The following is an 18,400-nucleotide window of genomic DNA, read 5'->3' as shown; positions in this document are numbered from 1 at the left end:
AGGATGGTGTTTGTTACACAGCATGGCTGACGTGCAGTAATACTCACCAGTATAGTCTGTGTGAATATGATGCACCATAGTGGTGCAGGTTACACAGGATGGTGTTTCTTACACAGAATGGCAGGCGTGCAGTGATACTCACCAGTACCGATGGTGTGAATATGATGCACCATAGTGATGCAGGTTTGTTACACAGCACGGCAGGCGTGCAGTAATTATCACCAGTATCGATGGTGTGAATATGATGCACCATAGTGGTGCAGGTTACACAGGATGGTGTTTGTTACACAGAATGACAGGCGTGCAGTGATACTCACCAGTGTAATATGTGTGAATATGATGCACCGTAGTGGTGCAGGTTACACAGGATGGTGCTTGTTACACAGCATGGCAGGCGTGCAGTGATACTCACCAGTATAGTCTGTGTGAATATGATGCACCGTATTGGTGCACGTTACACAGGATGGTGTTTGTTACACAGCATGGCAGGCGTGCAGTGACACTCACCAGTATTGATGGTGTGAATATGATGCACCACAGTGGTGCAGGTTACACAGGAGGGTATTTGTTACACAGCATGGCAGACGTGCAGTAATAATCACCAGTATAGTCTGCATGAATATGATGCACCATAGTGGTGCAGGTTACACAGGATGGTGTTTCTTACACAGAATGGCAGGCGTGCAGTGATACTCACCAGTATCGATGGTGTGAATATGATGCACCATAGTGATGCAGGTTTGTTACACAGCACGGCAGGCGTGCAGTAATTATCACCAGTATCGATGGTGTGAATATGATGCACCATAGTGGTGCAGGTTACACAGGATGGTGTTTGTTACACAGAATGGCAGGCGTGCAGTGATACTCACCAGTGTAATATGTGTGAATATGATGCACCGTAGTGGTGCAGGTTACACAGGATGGTGCTTGTTACACAGCATGGCAGGCGTGCAGTAATACTCACCAGTATCCACATCATGAATATGATACACAATGCTGGTGTAGGTGGTGTGCTGAAGGATGAAGTTCACCAGCTCCAGGTGGGGGGTAGAAATGGTCATTTCCTTTTCACCCCTCCCCTGCACCACTTCTGCTGAGACATCGGCTAGAGTATTGAAGGTCCCCAGGGCAGCAGTCAAGGTCACCTGAAGGAGAAGCGGTCATTGTGATGACATGTAGATGGTTTCATGATAACACCTCTCCTCCACACCCGCATCACGGTACACCTACAGTACATTTGTTTGTTACACAAGTAGTAAATTCATATATACCACAAAAAAAAAACAAAGGTTAAAGTAACATTATAGTAAGATGTTGAAATGAGTTAAAAATGGAAAAAAATAAATCAAATTGATATTAGCCAGTTATAGTTCAGCAAGCTAACTAAATATAACTTGCACTCCCAGAATGCACTGCTTATGACCGCACATGTTACACAATTCATGACATCTTAAATATACTTTCCATTTCTTCTCCTTTTCCCCTTTTTGGCTTTTTATATTTCCTAGCTCTTGTACTTAAGAGTAGGGTTTTGTCCTTCTCGTGTAGTGAGGTTGATAGTTTAGTTGGGAGAACGAGGCACACTCTATAGTCCCTCCCCTTTTGTGTGTGTGTATATATTTGTGCAGTGATACTCACCAGTATAGTCTGTAGGACTTTGATGCACCGTATTGGTGCACGTTATAGGTGATGGTGTTTGTTACACAGCATGGCAGTCGTGCAGTGATACTCACCAGTATAGTCTGTGTGAATATGATGCACCGTATTGGTGCACGTTACACGTGATGGTGCTTGTAACACAGCATGGCAGGCGTGCAGTGGTACTCACCAGTATAGTCTGTGTGAATATGATGCACCGTATTGGTGCACGTTACACGTGATGGTGCTTGTTACATAGCATGGCAGGCGTGCAGTGGTACTCACCAGTATAGTCTGTGTGAATATGATGCACCGTATTGGTGCACGTTATAGGTGATGGTATTTGTTACGCAGCATGGCAGTCGTGCAGTGATACTCACCAGTATAGTCTGTGTGAATATGATGCACCGTATTGGTGCATGTTATAGGTGATGGTGTTTGTTACACAGCATGGCAGTCGTGCAGTGATACTCACCAGTATAGTCTGTGTGAATATGATGCACTGTATTGGTGCACGTTACACGTGATGGTGCTTGTTATACAGCATGGCAGGCGTGCAGTGATACTCAACAGTGTGACTCCCAGATCCTGGAAACATGCGATAATACGGCCATTGCTAAAGAAACCCCAGCTGGATCCGGCAGAGCCTGGTAATTATCGACCTATTTCACTCCTACCACTGTTAGGCAAAATTGCTGAAAAACATGTGAATCAAACCCTGACCCAATACCTAGAAGAAAATCAGGTGCTACATAACACACAAATGGGATTCCAACCCCAACACAACACGGAGTCAGCCCTGTTAGTGGTGACGGAGGAATTAAAGGGAGTTTTAGATCAGGGATACACAGCAGCCATCCTGCTCCTAGATCTCAGCGCTGCATTTGACACGTTGGATCACAGCACAATAATCCGTAGACTGAAAGATGCAGGTATCACAGGCTCTGCGCTAAAATGGCTGACTTCATTTTTGGAAGACAGGTCTTTCCAACTGATGGAAGGGGAGCATCTATCTGACACTCTCCAAATAGCGTGCGGAGTCCCACAGGGATCTGCACTAAGCTTGACACTTTTTAATCTGTACAACCGACTAACTATAGTATCGTATGCTGATGACACGCAGCTGATACTATCAGTGACAGAAGGCCCACATTCCATACACAACATCCTGGGACCATGCATGACACGGGTAGTGGACTGGATGTGTAAGGGCTTCCTAAAACTAAATGGAGATCAAACGGAGCTTATGTTCCTGGGCAATAAGGCAGTCCCAAAAAATATAATTAGCTGTCCGACCGAACTAGGAGAACCCCCAACTCCTAAGAACGCTATTAAAAACTTGGCAATCTGGCTAGACGAAAGCTTAAATATGTAAACACAAGCTCGGAGTCTCTGAGGTAAATGCTTCGGATCATTGCATATGCTCCGGAATATTCTCCCTATCATACCTGAACTTTCCAGCAGAACTGTGGTCCAGGCTCTAGTTATGTCGCAGCTGGACTACGGCAACTCTCTGTACCTTGCGCACCCAAATACCTCATAAATAGGTTGCAAGTGGTTCAGAATGCCGCAGCCAGGATTTTCCTCCAAATACCTAGACAACATTCGGCCTGGGCAGCACTGAGGACGTTGCATTGGCTCCCAGGCCAGGATTGAATTTAAGGCTTTATGTATTGCCCACAGAGCCATGCATGACAAAGGTCCTGCCTTAATCAAAAAGCTTGTTTCTCACTATAACCCAAGAAGAAACCTAAGATCCTCATCGGATTTACTCGTGCAACAGACTAGAATAAAAAAAGCGACATGGGGAGGTAGATCCTTTACGCACCTGGTCCCCAAAATATGGAACTCCCTGCCCAGGGCATTCAGAAAAAAACTCAAAACATGGCTCTTTCCATAAACCCCCCGCTCTCGGAAGTCCATTAGCTCTCTGAATGTCATGTTTCCCCTCAGTGCTGGGAAGCCTATGGGCAGCTACGCGCTCTACAAATCCATAAACATAAACATAAACAGCAGGCCATGCCTTACATACAAGAATCAATTTCCATTACGGCTCTAATGAAATAGGGGCACAGGTTCAAGACATTGAGTAGTTTGGGTGCACGCTGTCGGATCACAATTCCTTAACCCCTTCGGTGCTCATGACGGAATGGTTCCGTCATGACCCACGGTTGAGCTGTGCTCATGACGGAACCATTCCGTCATGACCACGCCCGCGCAAGATTCCGTCAGCACAGCGGCGGAATCTGCGCAGCATCGAAGGGGTTAAAATGATCCTGAACTGGGGAGTTCACGGGCTGCGATACCGACATGGCACTTCCGGTGGAGGCTCTCGGGGAAAGTCAGTTCTACTCGGGCATTGGTGATCACGTTGACCAACACTGAAGTTACATCATCTGATACCATGATTGAATGGGATTCCCTCTCGGCAGTCATAAAGGGCCATACTATTAAGATAGCATTTGGGGTTAAGCACATATTAATTAAAGACCTCCAATTGAAAGAATATGACATAAAAGGGATGGAAAGCAGACACACACAAGATCATACTATTGCTCCAGAATTGACACACTTGCACACACAATGCGGAAATTATACTACAATGAGAACATTACCCACCAGCACACTCAAGGGCATAAAGCCGGTAAAATGGTGGCCAGGCTCCTGAGGTCAAATGACCCCATAACCCCAATTTGGGCCATACGTACCCAACAGTATGTGATCATTATGCCCAATCTGATGCCAATGCAACTTTTAAAAGATACTATGAGGGTCTGTACAACGCCCCCACTGGGGAACCACCTGAGGCTCTGGATACCTGTTTATCTGCCGTCCAGGTGCCCTCCATTAACACCATACAGCGCAAAGAGCTACAGCCCCTTACCACTCGAAGAGATACAGAGGGCAATTAAGCAAATACCATGAGGTAAAGCTCCCAGAACAGATGGGCTACCCAGTGAGTTATCGCCTCGGCTATTACAAATGTACAAAGCTACAAGGGAGCAGGTGTCCCTTCCAGAATCCATGTGTGAGGATTACTGGTCGTCCTTCGCAAACGTAATAGAGACCTATTGAGTGTTGGCTGCTATCACTCTTGAATCTCGACTGTAAAGGGTTGAGGAAGGTGCTGCTGAAATGCCTGCTATCGATGTGCAAACGGCTGTGGCTCAGGATCAATACGGGTTAATCCGGGGTAGGAACACCTTCCTGAATCTACACAGACTGTTACGGGTTATGGATTGGGTCAGGTGGAGTGGCCTCTCTTGATATAGAAAAGGCATTTGACACTCTAGGGTACTGCACTTATTGGTGGTTCTCCGGCAGATGGGGGGTGGGTCCTGCAGATCTAAAATGGATATTATTTCTGTAGTCACAACCGTTTGCGAGAGGAGGGTGTATGTACAGGCCAGGGCCCATCTGATTCCGTCTGATCCGGAGCTGTCCTGTGGCCATGCCTGGCTGTAATGAACTTCAGAGGACACATAACAATGATTCCTGGATGTAGGGGGACTCACATTATAGGGGAAGCAGTTTAATGACAAGATGCATTTCCCACTCCTATGAAATCATATGACTTGGGCTCTGGTAACTGTTTCTTGCACGCTACGCTCACTCATCAGCCGGCACTCACATGTGCTACCCAACAGTTTGAAACAAAGGTGCCCCCACCATTGAGGGTCTCCTAACACACAGCTGCCATGTACAGGCGAGCAGGGGTTTATAGACTGCCCTACTACATGGAAAGCCTGGAGCAGTGATGGCGGCTCGACTGAACCATGAACTAACAGCGAAAGACTGGGGCCAATGCTTGAGAACATCGAAGGGCCTGTCCAGGTATTCAGTCACTTACACCACACACCCTGAGACGGGTCGGGCACATGTCCACTGGAGCAACGCCTAACTGTCCCGGGTGCACACAGGCAGAAACGCCAGTGTCCTTCAGTGCACAAGGTGCTGGTTTGTGTAAGTGATAGACGGCTCCACAGAGGCCCCCCTCTGCCTGCCGGGTTCGATGCAGCATTAAAACAACAAAGTGCACTTGTAAATTCATTGATTTACTATTGGTACTCGCACAAGGGAGCATGGCCCTGTTCTGGGAAGCAGCCTTCCCGCAAAGCGTAGGGGACGCTTGCGTGACGTGCTTGAGTGGGCGCATGCTCACTTGGACATGTTATCCCACCTCATACTTTTGGGGAATATGGGAACAAGGTTTGCACTCTGGGACTGAAAACCTAGAACCAATCGAGGCAAAACCCGACCAAAAACAACCCAGAGATGGTGCGGGGTTTGCACACTTGCATAGCTACCTAGAAACACTCGAGGCAACATCTGATGACTGACCACCCAGAGACGGTGCAAGGTGGCCTCAGTGCTGGGCTGACACCCAAACTGTTATAAAGGATTTGCTACACTTCATAGGAACATAGGCAATTGGCACATTACATTTCGACAATGGCCCTGCATAGCTCACGGGCTTAAAAAGAAGCCATGGGAAGTTTGGGGGTAGCGTTGCGGTACTCCTCACCGTATCATCCCAAGGGAAATTTGATCATGGAGAGTAAAAACCGGGACTTAAAGCAATCCTTAACAGCTAGGGTAATAGGCTCGGGTGGCAGTTGGGTCAATCACCTATAAGGGGTCCATAAAGCACTTAACAACATGCCAAGAAAATCCCTGTGGGGGCCGTACTCCATATCCTGTTCGGGATAAGAATGTGGGTACCAGACCTTGATTGTGGCGGTACAGTGGCGGATGAAAAACCATTTGACATCAATGATCGTTTGGCTGTTTTACAGGAACTCAGTGAATTCTGGGCATTGCAAAGCTACATCCAAATAAAACGCACTGCCACTGGAGAAGTGAAAGCTGTACAGAACATTGGGGACCCAGTCAGAGAAAAGATAGTGGACAAAAAAGAATTTGGGCCACCTTACAGAACATCTATACCTGTCCTGACGGTCGAAGGAACAAGAACAGTATACTTCTTCCACCTCTTGAGGGCTGCAAAGACAAGAGATTTGTCTCAATTGATCTGATCAAACCACACTATTTGGCCAGTACTCTACAGTAGGCCTTGTGAGCTCCTGGGTAGCCACCAATCTCCTTTCGCTACCATACAGGAAGTTCAGATCGAAATATTAATAACTTTTGAAGACCCCATTCCGTGAAGTGAAGAAGTTACTAACAATGGTATGCAACTTGTACCTGTTGAAACTAACCCTGGGCGTAGTTCGCGAAGCAGCGCTATGCGTAGTTACACAAAGTGCTCTTCGCACTACGCGTAGCACTTCGCGACCACTCGCAATGAGAAACCTGACCTCCCCGCGTTGAGAATCTCGCTGGGAGGTTTATTTTCCACGCTCACGATCGGCAACTTGATGTTGCTGACCGCGAACGAGGAAAAAGTCTCGCCAGGATGTCATTTTGCTTGCTCGCGGTCACCAACTTGACGTTGAGGACCGCGAGCAAGCAAAAAATGACCGCTGCGCTACGCTCCACGTGTTTGAACTGTGCTACATGCAATTCGCGTAGTGCGAAGTAGCGCAAACTTCGCAAACTACGCGAGCGGAGCATAGTGCTTTGCCCAGGCTTAGTTGAAACTGATTAACATCAAACTATAAATGGCACACAGATCTCAATTTGGCCTAATACCGACATCTATGTGAATATGGGCCTCATGTAGGTAAATATAATTTACCGATTCTTAAATACCGAACTTTACCGAATCGGTATTTATGAATCGGAAAGTTATATGTAGGTATTAATTCGGTAATAATTACCGATTCGGTAACATTCGGTATTAAAGAATCGGAATTTACCGAATCGGTAAATACCGAGGTGGTATTTACCGAATCGGTAAATACCGAATCGGTATTTACCGAATCGGAAAAACGAAAGCACATGACTGGATGAAACAGCCAATCCTGTGCAACCACACCCCACCCAACCAGGAAGTGGCCACACCCAGGCAGGTGCACACAATTAACAGACCCTGGAGAGGCTGGGAGTGCAGAGGAGAGGCAGGGAGCCAGTGCCTGATTGTGCAGCTCAAAACCACCATGTCCAGCCAAAGGACACAGAGAGATGGCGGGGAAAGGAGGAGGAAGCAGAAATTCAGCCCCAGGGAACTCCAGGTGCTAGTGGAGAAGGTGGTGAAGCAGCACCAGAAGCTGTTTGGGAGGCAGTCCCTGCAAGTGCCAGAGTCTGAGAAGCGCAATATATGGCTGGGAATACAGGCGCAGGTCAATGCGGTTGGAGTGACCCCCAGGGACATTGATGTCCTGAAAAAGTGCTGGTACGACCTGAGGATCGTCACAAAGAGGAAGATGGGGGAAATACAGAAGGAGGCCAGCCGGACAGGAGGTGGAAGTAACAGGGCACCTGCCCTCACCGAACTGGAGGAGCTGGTGGAGGCCACAATAGAGCACGAGAGCGTCGTGGGCCTTGGGGATGCCGACAGCTCTGCCAGAGCCGCCACCCAACAAGGTAAGACGAAGGCACAGCAATGTAGCCCCCCCTACCCCTATCCCACATCCCTCATAGTGAAATGAGTATCCCACTCCAGTCCATGTGTTAGTGCAGACAGGCAATGCATTATGGGAGATGTAGTCAGGGAAACCCCAACCGTGAACTGAATAGCACAGAACAACAATGCATGGTACACACATTAGCCAAAAGGATGCAGGGGACAATGTGAGAGTGTTACATAAATTTATTGTGATGCTAGCAATGCAGGGCTTCAGGTACACTGAGCTGATGTTGCATTTCTGTCCACAGATGTAACATCGCGCAGGACTGCACATGCTACAGGAGAGAGGGCACACCGGCAAGACAGGTCAGCTCTGGCCAGCACAAGTTCCGCCCAGGGAGCATTGCCACAGCCACCATCACCACTACCACAGTCAGCATCACCACCACCACAGCCCGCATCACCACTACCACAGCCAGCATCACCACTACCACAGCCAGCATCACCTCAACCACAGCCAGCGTCACCTCTACCTCAGCCAGCATCGCCACTCATGTTTGAGTCACCGGCCACATCACCGCCTGCCTTTGTGTGGTCGAGGAGGCGTGCTGCTGCCAGGTTGCGAGCGTTAGACACCACATCTGACGACAGCGGGGGCCCGGAGCCAAACACTATGCCCCAGGATGGGAGCCATGCCACTGTGCCCTCCACCTCACAGGGAGAACACACGGGTGCAAGACGGCGCCGCAGGTCGCGGGTGCAGAGTCCACCAGCAGACGTCGACAGCCATGGGGTCTTCTCGGGGCTCGAGGGCAACATGCTGAAGCAACAGCGCCTGCAAACAAAGGCAGTTATGTCAGTGCAGCGACATATGCGTGGACTGAAAACCACTTTTGCCAACATGGACAGGAACATCAGCACAATGGCGGTGGGGATGGGTGACATGGCAGCGGGCATTCAGGACATCTCCCAGTCCATCAAGCTGTTGTGCAGCAAATATGATGCTGACAGAGCTGCACGGCGCCGGGAACGGCAGAGGAGGGACAGTCACACCAGGGCACTCAACCGGCTGGCAACTGCCACATCACTACTCTGCCGGCGCTCTGTGTCTATGCAGGAGGGCCTGACACACTGCAGCAGCGACGTGTCTCGGGGGATGGTGCAGGTCACAAGTGCACTTGAGGTGCTATTGACTAGTCAGGCGGCCACAACTGGTGCAGGGGATGCTGCAGAAAGCATCAACACCAGCAGCAGGAGCAGCATAACACCCCCGGTCCCAGATACCCGCAGGAGCAGCAGGCGGCTTGGGGTTGGCAGTAGTGAGGAGGCTCACTCCGTGCCATCCCACACTGTAGTGCGTGGACGCAAGCATTAATGCAGCACCGCATAGCCAAAGACTATTGGGTGACGTAACCCTGGACTTACTCCTTGTACTTACGCAATGTTTCCAGAATGGCATATATTTGGTGTTGTGGCGTAGTGCCGCATTAAAACTACGTCATGACATACAACAACTGGCTGTGTCCCCTTACTTACTCAGAAATAGTTGCATGTGATCTCTGACCGTCTCTCTCTCCCATCTGTTGCTGTTGGCACTCCAGCAGCGTTGGCCTCTGGCTGACCTGAATCATCCTCATTGTCCTCAAAATCTGTTAGTTCCACCTCTGTACCTCTCTTCGTGGCAAGGTTGTGCAGCATTGCACAAGTGGCAATGATCTTGCAACAGATGATGGGTGTGTACTGGCGTGCGCCTCCGCTCTTGTGGAGGCAGCGGAACCTGCTTTTCAATAGTCCAAACGTGCGCTCCACCACGTTGCGTGTAGATTTGTGTGCCACATTATATCGTCTCTCACTCTGGGTTGTTGGGTGTAGGTAGGGAGTGAGGATGAATGACCGCACGGCATATGCACTGTCGCCTAGGTGAGTAAAAGGGAACCATCAGTCACATGCCTCAATACACTATGATTTGCAAGTTTCATGGGGCGTCACTGTTACTTACCTAGCAGGTATCCCTCTCCAAATTCTCCGGCAAGCAGTCGTGTGTAGATCCCACTGTTCTGGAAGATGTAGGAGTCGTGGGTGCTCCCAGGAAACTTCGCAACAATATCAGTGATGATGTTCCCTGCATCGCAGATTACCTGCACATTGATGGAGTGGGTGGACTTTCTGTTCCTGTAGATGTGCTCAGTGGCAGCTGGTGGGCAGATTGGGATGTGTGTGCCATCAATACAGCCAATGACATGGGGGAACTGTGCCATGTGATAAAAGTCAGTTTTAGTTTTCTGCAGTTCAGCCTGTGTGTTTGGGAAGCTGATGTAGTGGTGCATTCTCTGCATCATGGCATCCAGGAACTTCCTGAAGAAACGGGACAGGCAACTCTGGGATACACCGCCCACCGCAGCTATCACCCCCTGGTAACTGCCAGATGCGAGTGGATGTAGGCTGCAGAGCACCTGCACATGTGGTGGTATGGCATGCGCCCTTCGTGTTGGCTGGTCCAGGAGTGGGGGCAGGTCCCTGATCAGGTCCATGATGGTTTGTGGGTGTAGCCTGTACCTTTCATGTATCTCTGCGTCAGTCTGTTGAAAGAGTGTGATGCGCTGTCTGTAGATGCGTTCCTCCCGTCTCCAAATCCTCAGACCTGCTGCCTGTAGACGTAGGCACCTTGCAATGACATACAGAGCGGCCATGTTGTCCACGCTGTTGCATTTTGGGATTGCTTATATGCACTGTTGATGCTTACCACCTGCTTTCAATCCGTGTTAATTACCGACTCTTAATTACCGAATTTCATGGATTTCTTAATTACCGAATTTACCTACATGTCTTTTTCAGTTTTACCACTTCATATTTACCACTTCATATTTACCACTTCATATTTACCGATTCGGTAAATCTGTATTCGGTAAATATGAATCGGTATTTACCGCTTCATATTTACCGAAAACTGGTTTTTGGCCTCCTACATCTCACTTGACTAAATACCGGTCGGTAACGACATATTTACCGAATTTCGGACGTTACCGACCGGTATTTAGCTACCTACATATGGCCCTATGTCTCTAAAGGAGACATCTGCCAGTTCCACAAAACCGGCTGAGCTACCAAAGAGAGATCGGACTGCGTCTGGCTACTTCCTTGATTTTGACGATTTCTCATTGGACTCAGGTGAACCCGAGTTACTGCCACCACCTGTTCCCCACAAAAAAAGATTCCTGAGTTCTACCTTTGGCTAAAAAAGATTTACTTTGTTCTTCCCTGGCTAAAGATCTGTATTGCAATTAGTCGACTGTTCCTAGTCCTTTGGATTGGTATAGTTACGGTCTTTTTCTTGCTCCTGAATGGACATTACTTCTCAGAACGCTCTGCAGTACAACATGTGAACTTGGTCCTAAAACCGCACGCATCTTCACACCATGAACAGAGGGACCTGTCCTTAGTGAACATTACAGCAGTTCCAGTTTCTGAAGGAATAGTTTGGGACACAGTTTCCTATGATGTGTGTGGTCCTACTGAACTTTTAGGAATACCTTATATGTTCAAAATTTCTAGTACTCTCTCTGATGATTGGGGCATTGAAACTAGGCATACTATGCTTTCTGATTTAGAACAATCCACAGCATTTTCAAATGATGAATTGTATGATGATACGCCTGATTTTGGTGAAATTTTCTGTTACCAACACTATGGTCACCATATTTTTCACAAAGCAAGTATCCCACATAATGTTTTCATTTACCATCAACACCACCGAAAGGTAGTTCAACAACGTTTGCACAGAAATTTGCTTATTTGTCTGGGTTTAACACTGCAGACCCTGCCTCGTATTACTATAGGCTTGTGCCTACACCTGCGAAGAAAAATATGCTCACTAACACTAAGCTGATATACTCTGCTTCCTTTATTTCCCAACTGTCTTTACAGGGTTTTGACATTTGGAGCGACACTATAGACACAAAATCTGTCTGGGGGAATAAAAACAACAAAGTTAGCATGTGCGAACAGCTGCTGGCTGCTGCTGTTCGTGTTTTGTTGGATTTAGTACTATTTTCTTAGCTCAAAATGCATCCTCAGGTCATTATTGGACATGAAGGCTACTTTTTGTGCTAAGAAAATAGTTTTAAAAGCTGGGTCACACCCTCACGTAATTCTGTAATTACACAATAGCAAATTACACAAGTTATGCCCACCCCTAATGCCAACAGACCAGATTCAGGCAGGAGACACCAGATTTTTTATGACAAAATGCCTCATTATAGTATTCTCCAACCTATAGTTGCCTCTGCTTCAATATAAAACAATGGGGAAAATATATATATTTTTAAATCTCCCACTTTCCAGTTTTAAAATGCTGGAATGTAAGGATGTGCAGTGACTGCCCCTCTGACCTGTTCTACATAGTAAGCGTGCTGTCGTCCCCCGTCACCCAATAGTCTGCTGTATTTATGACAAAAATGTGGCACACCTGAACTCATCTTGATGGAATCAAAACTGTTAAAGCAAAAGCATTTTCTTTTGCAATGAACAAAATAAGGGGGGGGGTTCTTAGTCTCATGCTCTAGAAATTAGAAGTGAGTTCATGTTCTGAGCTCCTCATTAGCACCAAAGGGCTTTTAAACTGTTTGCTATTTTTATGCAATTGATTACTTGATTATTTTTTGTATGAGTTACTTAAATGCATTGCACAATTCTGTCATTGAGCTATATTTGTGGGGAGGGGTAATAGTTGAACTACATTTGGGCTTGTTTGTTCTCTGGTTGCAATACTCTGCGAGTTTAATATAAAGCTCCCTCATTTCTTAATTTACTACATCGTCTGTAGGAAATGATTTCAGTTTTACTGCTTTGATTCCTTCAAGAAGGCTTTCATGTGTCAATCAATCAATCAGTCAGGGGTTTATAAAGCGTGCTACTCACCTGTGAGGGTCTCAATGTGCTGGGGGGGCGGTTCCGGATCAGTCGAAGAGCCAGGTCTTGAGGTCCATCCTGAACATGTTCAGGGTTGGGGAGCGTCTGATGTTCACAGGGAGCTTGTTCCAGGTCTTGGCTGAGATGTAGGAGAAGGCTCTCCCGCCTGTTCTGTTTCTGCGGATGAAGGGGATCTCTGCCAGGGCGAAGTCGGTGGAGCAGAGGTTCCTCTTGGGTACGTGAAAGGATACTCTCTCGTTAAAGTATTTGGGTCCGATGTTGTTGAGGGATTTGTTGGCGTGGGTGAGGAGTTTGAAGATGACCCTCTTCTCGAGGGGGAGCCAGTGGAGTCCTTGTAGGTGTTGGGTCATGTGTTCGAGACGCGGTGTGGCATTCTGGATGGTTTGGAGTTTGTGTAGAAGAGTTTTGTTGATTCCGGCATATAGGGCTTTGCCGTAGTCCAGTCTGCTAGTTATGAGCGTGTGGGTGACGGTCCTTCTGCAGTCGGGGGGGATCCATTTGAAGGTCTTACGGAGGATGCGCAGGCCATTGAAACTACTGAATGTGACGGCGTTGATCTGGCTGTTCATTGAGATGAAGCAGTCAAGGATGATGTCGAGGTTTCGTGTGTGGTCTGTAGGGGTGGGTGCATTCCTGTGGGTGGAGGTTCACCAGGTGTTGTCCCAGGCAGAGGTGCAGGGTCTGAGGATGAGGACCTCGGTGTTTTCAGAGTTGAGCTTCAAGCAGCTGTCTTTGATCCAGGCTGCCACGTTCTTCATTACTTTCTGGAAGCAGAGTCTGATGTCTTCGGGATTCTTCGTGAGTGAGAGGATGAGCTGGGTGATGTCGGCGTAGGACAAAATGCTTAGCCCATGCTGTCTGACAATGGCGGCGAGGGGGGCCATGTAGATGTTGGAGAGCGTGGGGCTGAGCGATGATCCTTGGGGTACTCTGCAGTTGATATCAGTGGGTTCGGCCGGAGAAAAAGGATTGGGTCCAGTCGAGGGCGGCTCCTTGTATCCCTGCGTCGTGAAGTCTGTCTGCGAGCGTGCGATGTGAAACCGTGTTGAAGGCTGCGGAGAGGTCTAGGAGGATGAGGGCCACTGTGTGTCCCTGGTTGAGTAGCATGCAGATGTTGTCAGTGGCGGCGAGGAGGGTGGTCTTGGTGCTGTGGTTGCTGCGGAATCCAGACTGGGAGGTGTCTAGGATGGAGTTCTCTTCGATGAAGGCGGTCAGCTGGGCATTCACGATTCTCTCAGTGACTTTGGTCGCGAAGGGGAGGAGAGAGATGGGGCGGTAGTTTTTCAGGTCCGTTGGGTCGGCCGTTGGTTTCTTGAGGAGGGGTTTAACCTCCGCCCGCTTCCAATCGTCTGGGCAGATGCCGGATCTGAAGGAGGCGTTGATGGTCCGTCCTAGTTCGTGTGCGATGGGGGCGACGGCCCTATGGAATATGTGCAGTAGGCAGGGGTCCGTTCGGGCTTCTGAGTGGGTTTTCTTCATGGTCGCGGTGATGTGCTCGACAGTGGGGGAATCCCAGATCATGATGGTTGACTTGTCGGCGGAGGTGGAGAGGGGGGTGGTGTCCGGCATTGGTTCACTGAAATTGTTGTAGTGGACCTTGATCTTCAAATGGAAGTAGGAGCTGAGCTTGTTGCAGAGTTCCTGGGAAGGTGTGACGTCCATGGCTTAACTGGTGGGTTTTGTGAACTGCTGTATGACGTTGAACAGTTCCTTGGCATTGGTCGCGTTGGTCTGGACTTTGTCTCTTATGAAGATCTGTTTGGTGTCTCTTATGCGCTGGTGGTATTCCTTCGGGGCACTCCTGTGGTTGTTTCGTGCTTCCGCGTTTTTCTGGTTTCACCAGGTTTTCTCTAGGTGTCTGCAGGAGTGTCTGGCTTCTTGGAGCTCAGTGGTGAACCAGGCAGCCTTCAGAGGGCGTTGTTTGGCGGGGTGTGTGAGAAGTTGGCCTGATATATGCTGTCCACTAGTTCTAGTGGGCACCTTGTATCAGTCCAAACAACCCCTTATGGTGATAGGTTAAAGACAACCTTTATTGAAAGATATCCTAGTGGTAGCTATTGAGAGCAGCCTTCAGGCTAAGTCTTGAAGGAATGTAAAGCAGCTTGTTTTACCAGTCTATAATCTCCTGAATGATCAAATGAAAGGAGAACCACACCAGGTATATATTCAAAATATATGTATTTAGGATAAAACACACCCCTCTAGTCAGTCAGTCAGTCAAAAAGTCTTTATTCGGTTTAAGTGCAAACCATAAAAGCATACTACAATAAATACACTTAAAAATAAAAAATTCATTATAAAAGATTACTACACCTAAAAAACACATTGACACAAATAAATTTAACAGGGCAACGTGTCCAGTTAAAAGCATTAAAAAGGGTACAGTTCATTTCTTCAAGGAGCGAATTACCACAGTTAAAAAATTCGCAATGTTAAAAGTTTCCCATACATCATTTAACATCTGAAGAAATAAAAAAGCAGGTCTCACTTGAACAAAGCCTTTGTTTCTTAATATAGGAAATAAAAAGCGTTTCCTAATATCAATAAAGTGCTCACAAAAGAAGAAAAAGTGTGTCATATCCTGAAGGGAGAAATTATCACAAGAACAAGGGCCAAGGTCCAGGGCCCTTTTCCAACCTTTCTTATCTCCAAACAGGAGATGTAATTGATTAAATCTAAATCTAGTTAAAAGAAAACGGTGATTTGCATTTGTGAAAAATCCTAAATATGGTTCCATGGAGGGTGTTGTTTTACAGAGCTGGTGGGCCCTAACGGTGCCCTTAACCAGCTCATTCCCTTCCCTGTCCATGGTAGAAATGTACATAAATGTTTCTTTACACCATTTAATGTCACCTTTCACCAGGGTCTCTGGAGATTGAAATAATTCAGGTCTACCAAGCTTAATAGCCAGGTTCCGAATATATTTCAGCCAGGGTATACGCAACCCATAGTCTAGCAATGTGCAGTCTCTCAAAATTGTATGATTCAGGTGTAAATCCGGGTTAAGCCAGATGCTAATCCATTTCAATAGCGGGGCCAGGGCAATACTATCTTCTAGAAAACCGATTCCAAGTTCCTGGTGGACATTATAGTTAGCAGTTGAGATCGGGACTGAAAGGAGGTTTTTTAAGAACCTATCCTCGACAGTCTGAATGCTTTTGGCATTTTTAATGCCCCATATCTCAGCTCCGTATAAAGCTATAGAGAGACACTTGGCTTTATAAACCTGGATAAGGGCCCTCATTGGTCTGGCACCTAGCTTTCTGGCAAAACCCAGAACACCCACAGTTGCTCTTGAAAAAACAATCTTTTTTGCTGTTATTTGGGTTACCCAAGAATCTTGGTCGTCAAAAAGAACGCCCAAATAAGGAAAAGAAGATACCCTGGATAATTGGTGACCCCCGCATTTAAAAGCTTTAGATTTGGCGGATTTAGGGCCAATAACCATGACATGTGATTTAGCAAAATTAACAGATAAATCCAAAGCCTTCATAAAATCAGCAAATGAATCGAGCAGTAGCTGAAGGCCCACTCCCGTTCTTGCGACTAGGGCGGCATCATCAGCATATAAAAGGGCAGGGATTAAACATTTCCCTGCACGTGGTATATCGTTACATGAGGCGATTAGGGTATTGTCTAGTTCATTTATGTACAGCGTAAAAAGAAGAGGTGCCAAGATGCACCCCTGTCTGACCCCATTAGATATGGGTATATCTTTTGTACAATTACCCCTTTGGTCATAGCGAACTGTTGCCGATAACTCTCTATGTAGATCCGCTAAGAAGTAGACGATGTCTTTGTCTACTCCAAGGGATAGGAGCAGGGACCACAGTTTTGACCTATTTACACGGTCAAAGGCCGATGACAAATCCATGAAGGCAACCAACAAGGTTCCCTTCTTGGCCACGGTGTACTTGCCAATTAATAGTTGTAGATTTAAACATTGGTCTATGGTACCCATCCCTTTTCTAAATCCGTACTGGACCTTAGAGAGTTTACCTGATTCCTCTAGCCAACCGTTCAGTTGGGCAAGGACCACCCTCCCCAGTACTTTCACGGAAGAATCTATAAGGGAGATTGGACGGTAGCAGCTCGGGTCGCCTCTATCACCCTTTTTAAAAATGGGAATGATGACAGATTTCGCCCACGTCGACGGTAGGCCCAGTTGACATGCGTTTGTAAAAACATTAAATAAGATTTTGGACCAGATTTTTATATCTGATTTAAAAAGATCTGCCGGGACTCCGTCAGGTCCCGGCGCCTTGTTGCTTGTCATTTGCATGATGGCATTTGTGACCTCTAGTTCTGTGAAGGACAGGGTATAACTCTCCAGGTTAAGTGAGGACGTCACCCTCGGGCCATCTCCATCGTACACCTGTTTAAAATGGGTAAACCACTTATCTTCTTGGATACCGCAGTCAAGCTCATTATTACTTTTACCGTTAAAAAAAGGCTTGTTTACGATAGACCAAAATTTAGCACTATTTTTGATAACATCAATGGACAGGAGTTCATTCCATGCCTCTTCCCTAATTTCATTTTTACGCTTATTCTGAGCCATTTTATAGGCCTTCCTACATATAGCAATTTCTGCTCTATCTAGTGGGACCGCTTTCAGAGCTCTCATTAACTTCCGTTGGGCTGATGAGCAGCTGTGATCAAACCATTTCTCCCCATTCGTGGGTTTAGCCTTGCATACTTTTTTAAGATCACTATTTACCTGACAGCAAATTTTATCATAAGCTGTCAGGACTGCTTCACCAAGGATCCCATCTTGCAGACACAAGTGTATTTCATCCCCAACCGTTCCCCACAAGTTCTCATTAAAATCCTTTGGGACCAGCTGACACCATTTCAGGCGACGTGTTTGGTCAGTTGGCCTTATGTCCAGAGTTCTGACAGTGGGATTATCAGATTCTCTTTTCTTAAGATCATCTGTCAGAGTTAACTGGACAGGATTGTGGTCGCTATAGATAGACCAATTTACCTTGTATTGACTTACATTATCTACTAAATTAGAGCTAACAAAAATGTAGTCAATGGTGGAGCCTAAGCCACTTCCTTTGTAGGTTGGGATGTCATTGATATGATTGACGGGATGGACCAAGGTATTCCCAGCAAGGAGCTCATCTAAAAACATCCCCTGTGGTGTATGTTCAAAATGGGTATAGCCTTGATTTGGTGGACCTAAACTGTCCCATATAAAACAATTGTTAAAACAACAGTGCACATTAAAATCACCAAGCACTATAACCGACTAAGGGTATTTGCTAGTTTCATTATACATTTGCAAAAAATCATATAGACTGACTAAATGTTCATTTGGCGTACTCTTAGTAAATGAATTATAAAAGTTTACAA

The 18,400-nt window shown here is 46.9% G+C and overlaps 1 protein-coding gene across 3 annotated transcripts in view; it reads right to left on the bottom strand.

Annotated features, from left to right (window-relative positions):
* Positions 1-18,400, bottom strand: part of LOC146822534 (N-acetylneuraminylgalactosylglucosyl-glucoside beta-1,4-N- acetylgalactosaminyltransferase 2-like) — an 865,225-nt gene that overhangs the window by 251,321 nt on the left and 595,504 nt on the right. For all 3 annotated transcript variants that reach the window (XM_085613655.1, XM_085613654.1, XM_085613656.1), the window contains exon 6: positions 968-1,148. In XM_085613655.1, coding sequence (XP_085469781.1) covers positions 968-1,148 — 181 coding nt within the window. The remainder of the gene's footprint in view (positions 1-967; positions 1,149-18,400) is intronic.

This window comes from Triturus cristatus, chromosome 6, assembly GCF_964204655.1.
Source record: "Triturus cristatus chromosome 6, aTriCri1.1, whole genome shotgun sequence".
Lineage (NCBI taxonomy): Eukaryota > Metazoa > Chordata > Amphibia > Caudata > Salamandridae > Triturus > Triturus cristatus.
This window is presented reverse-complemented; position numbering and strand designations above follow the sequence as displayed.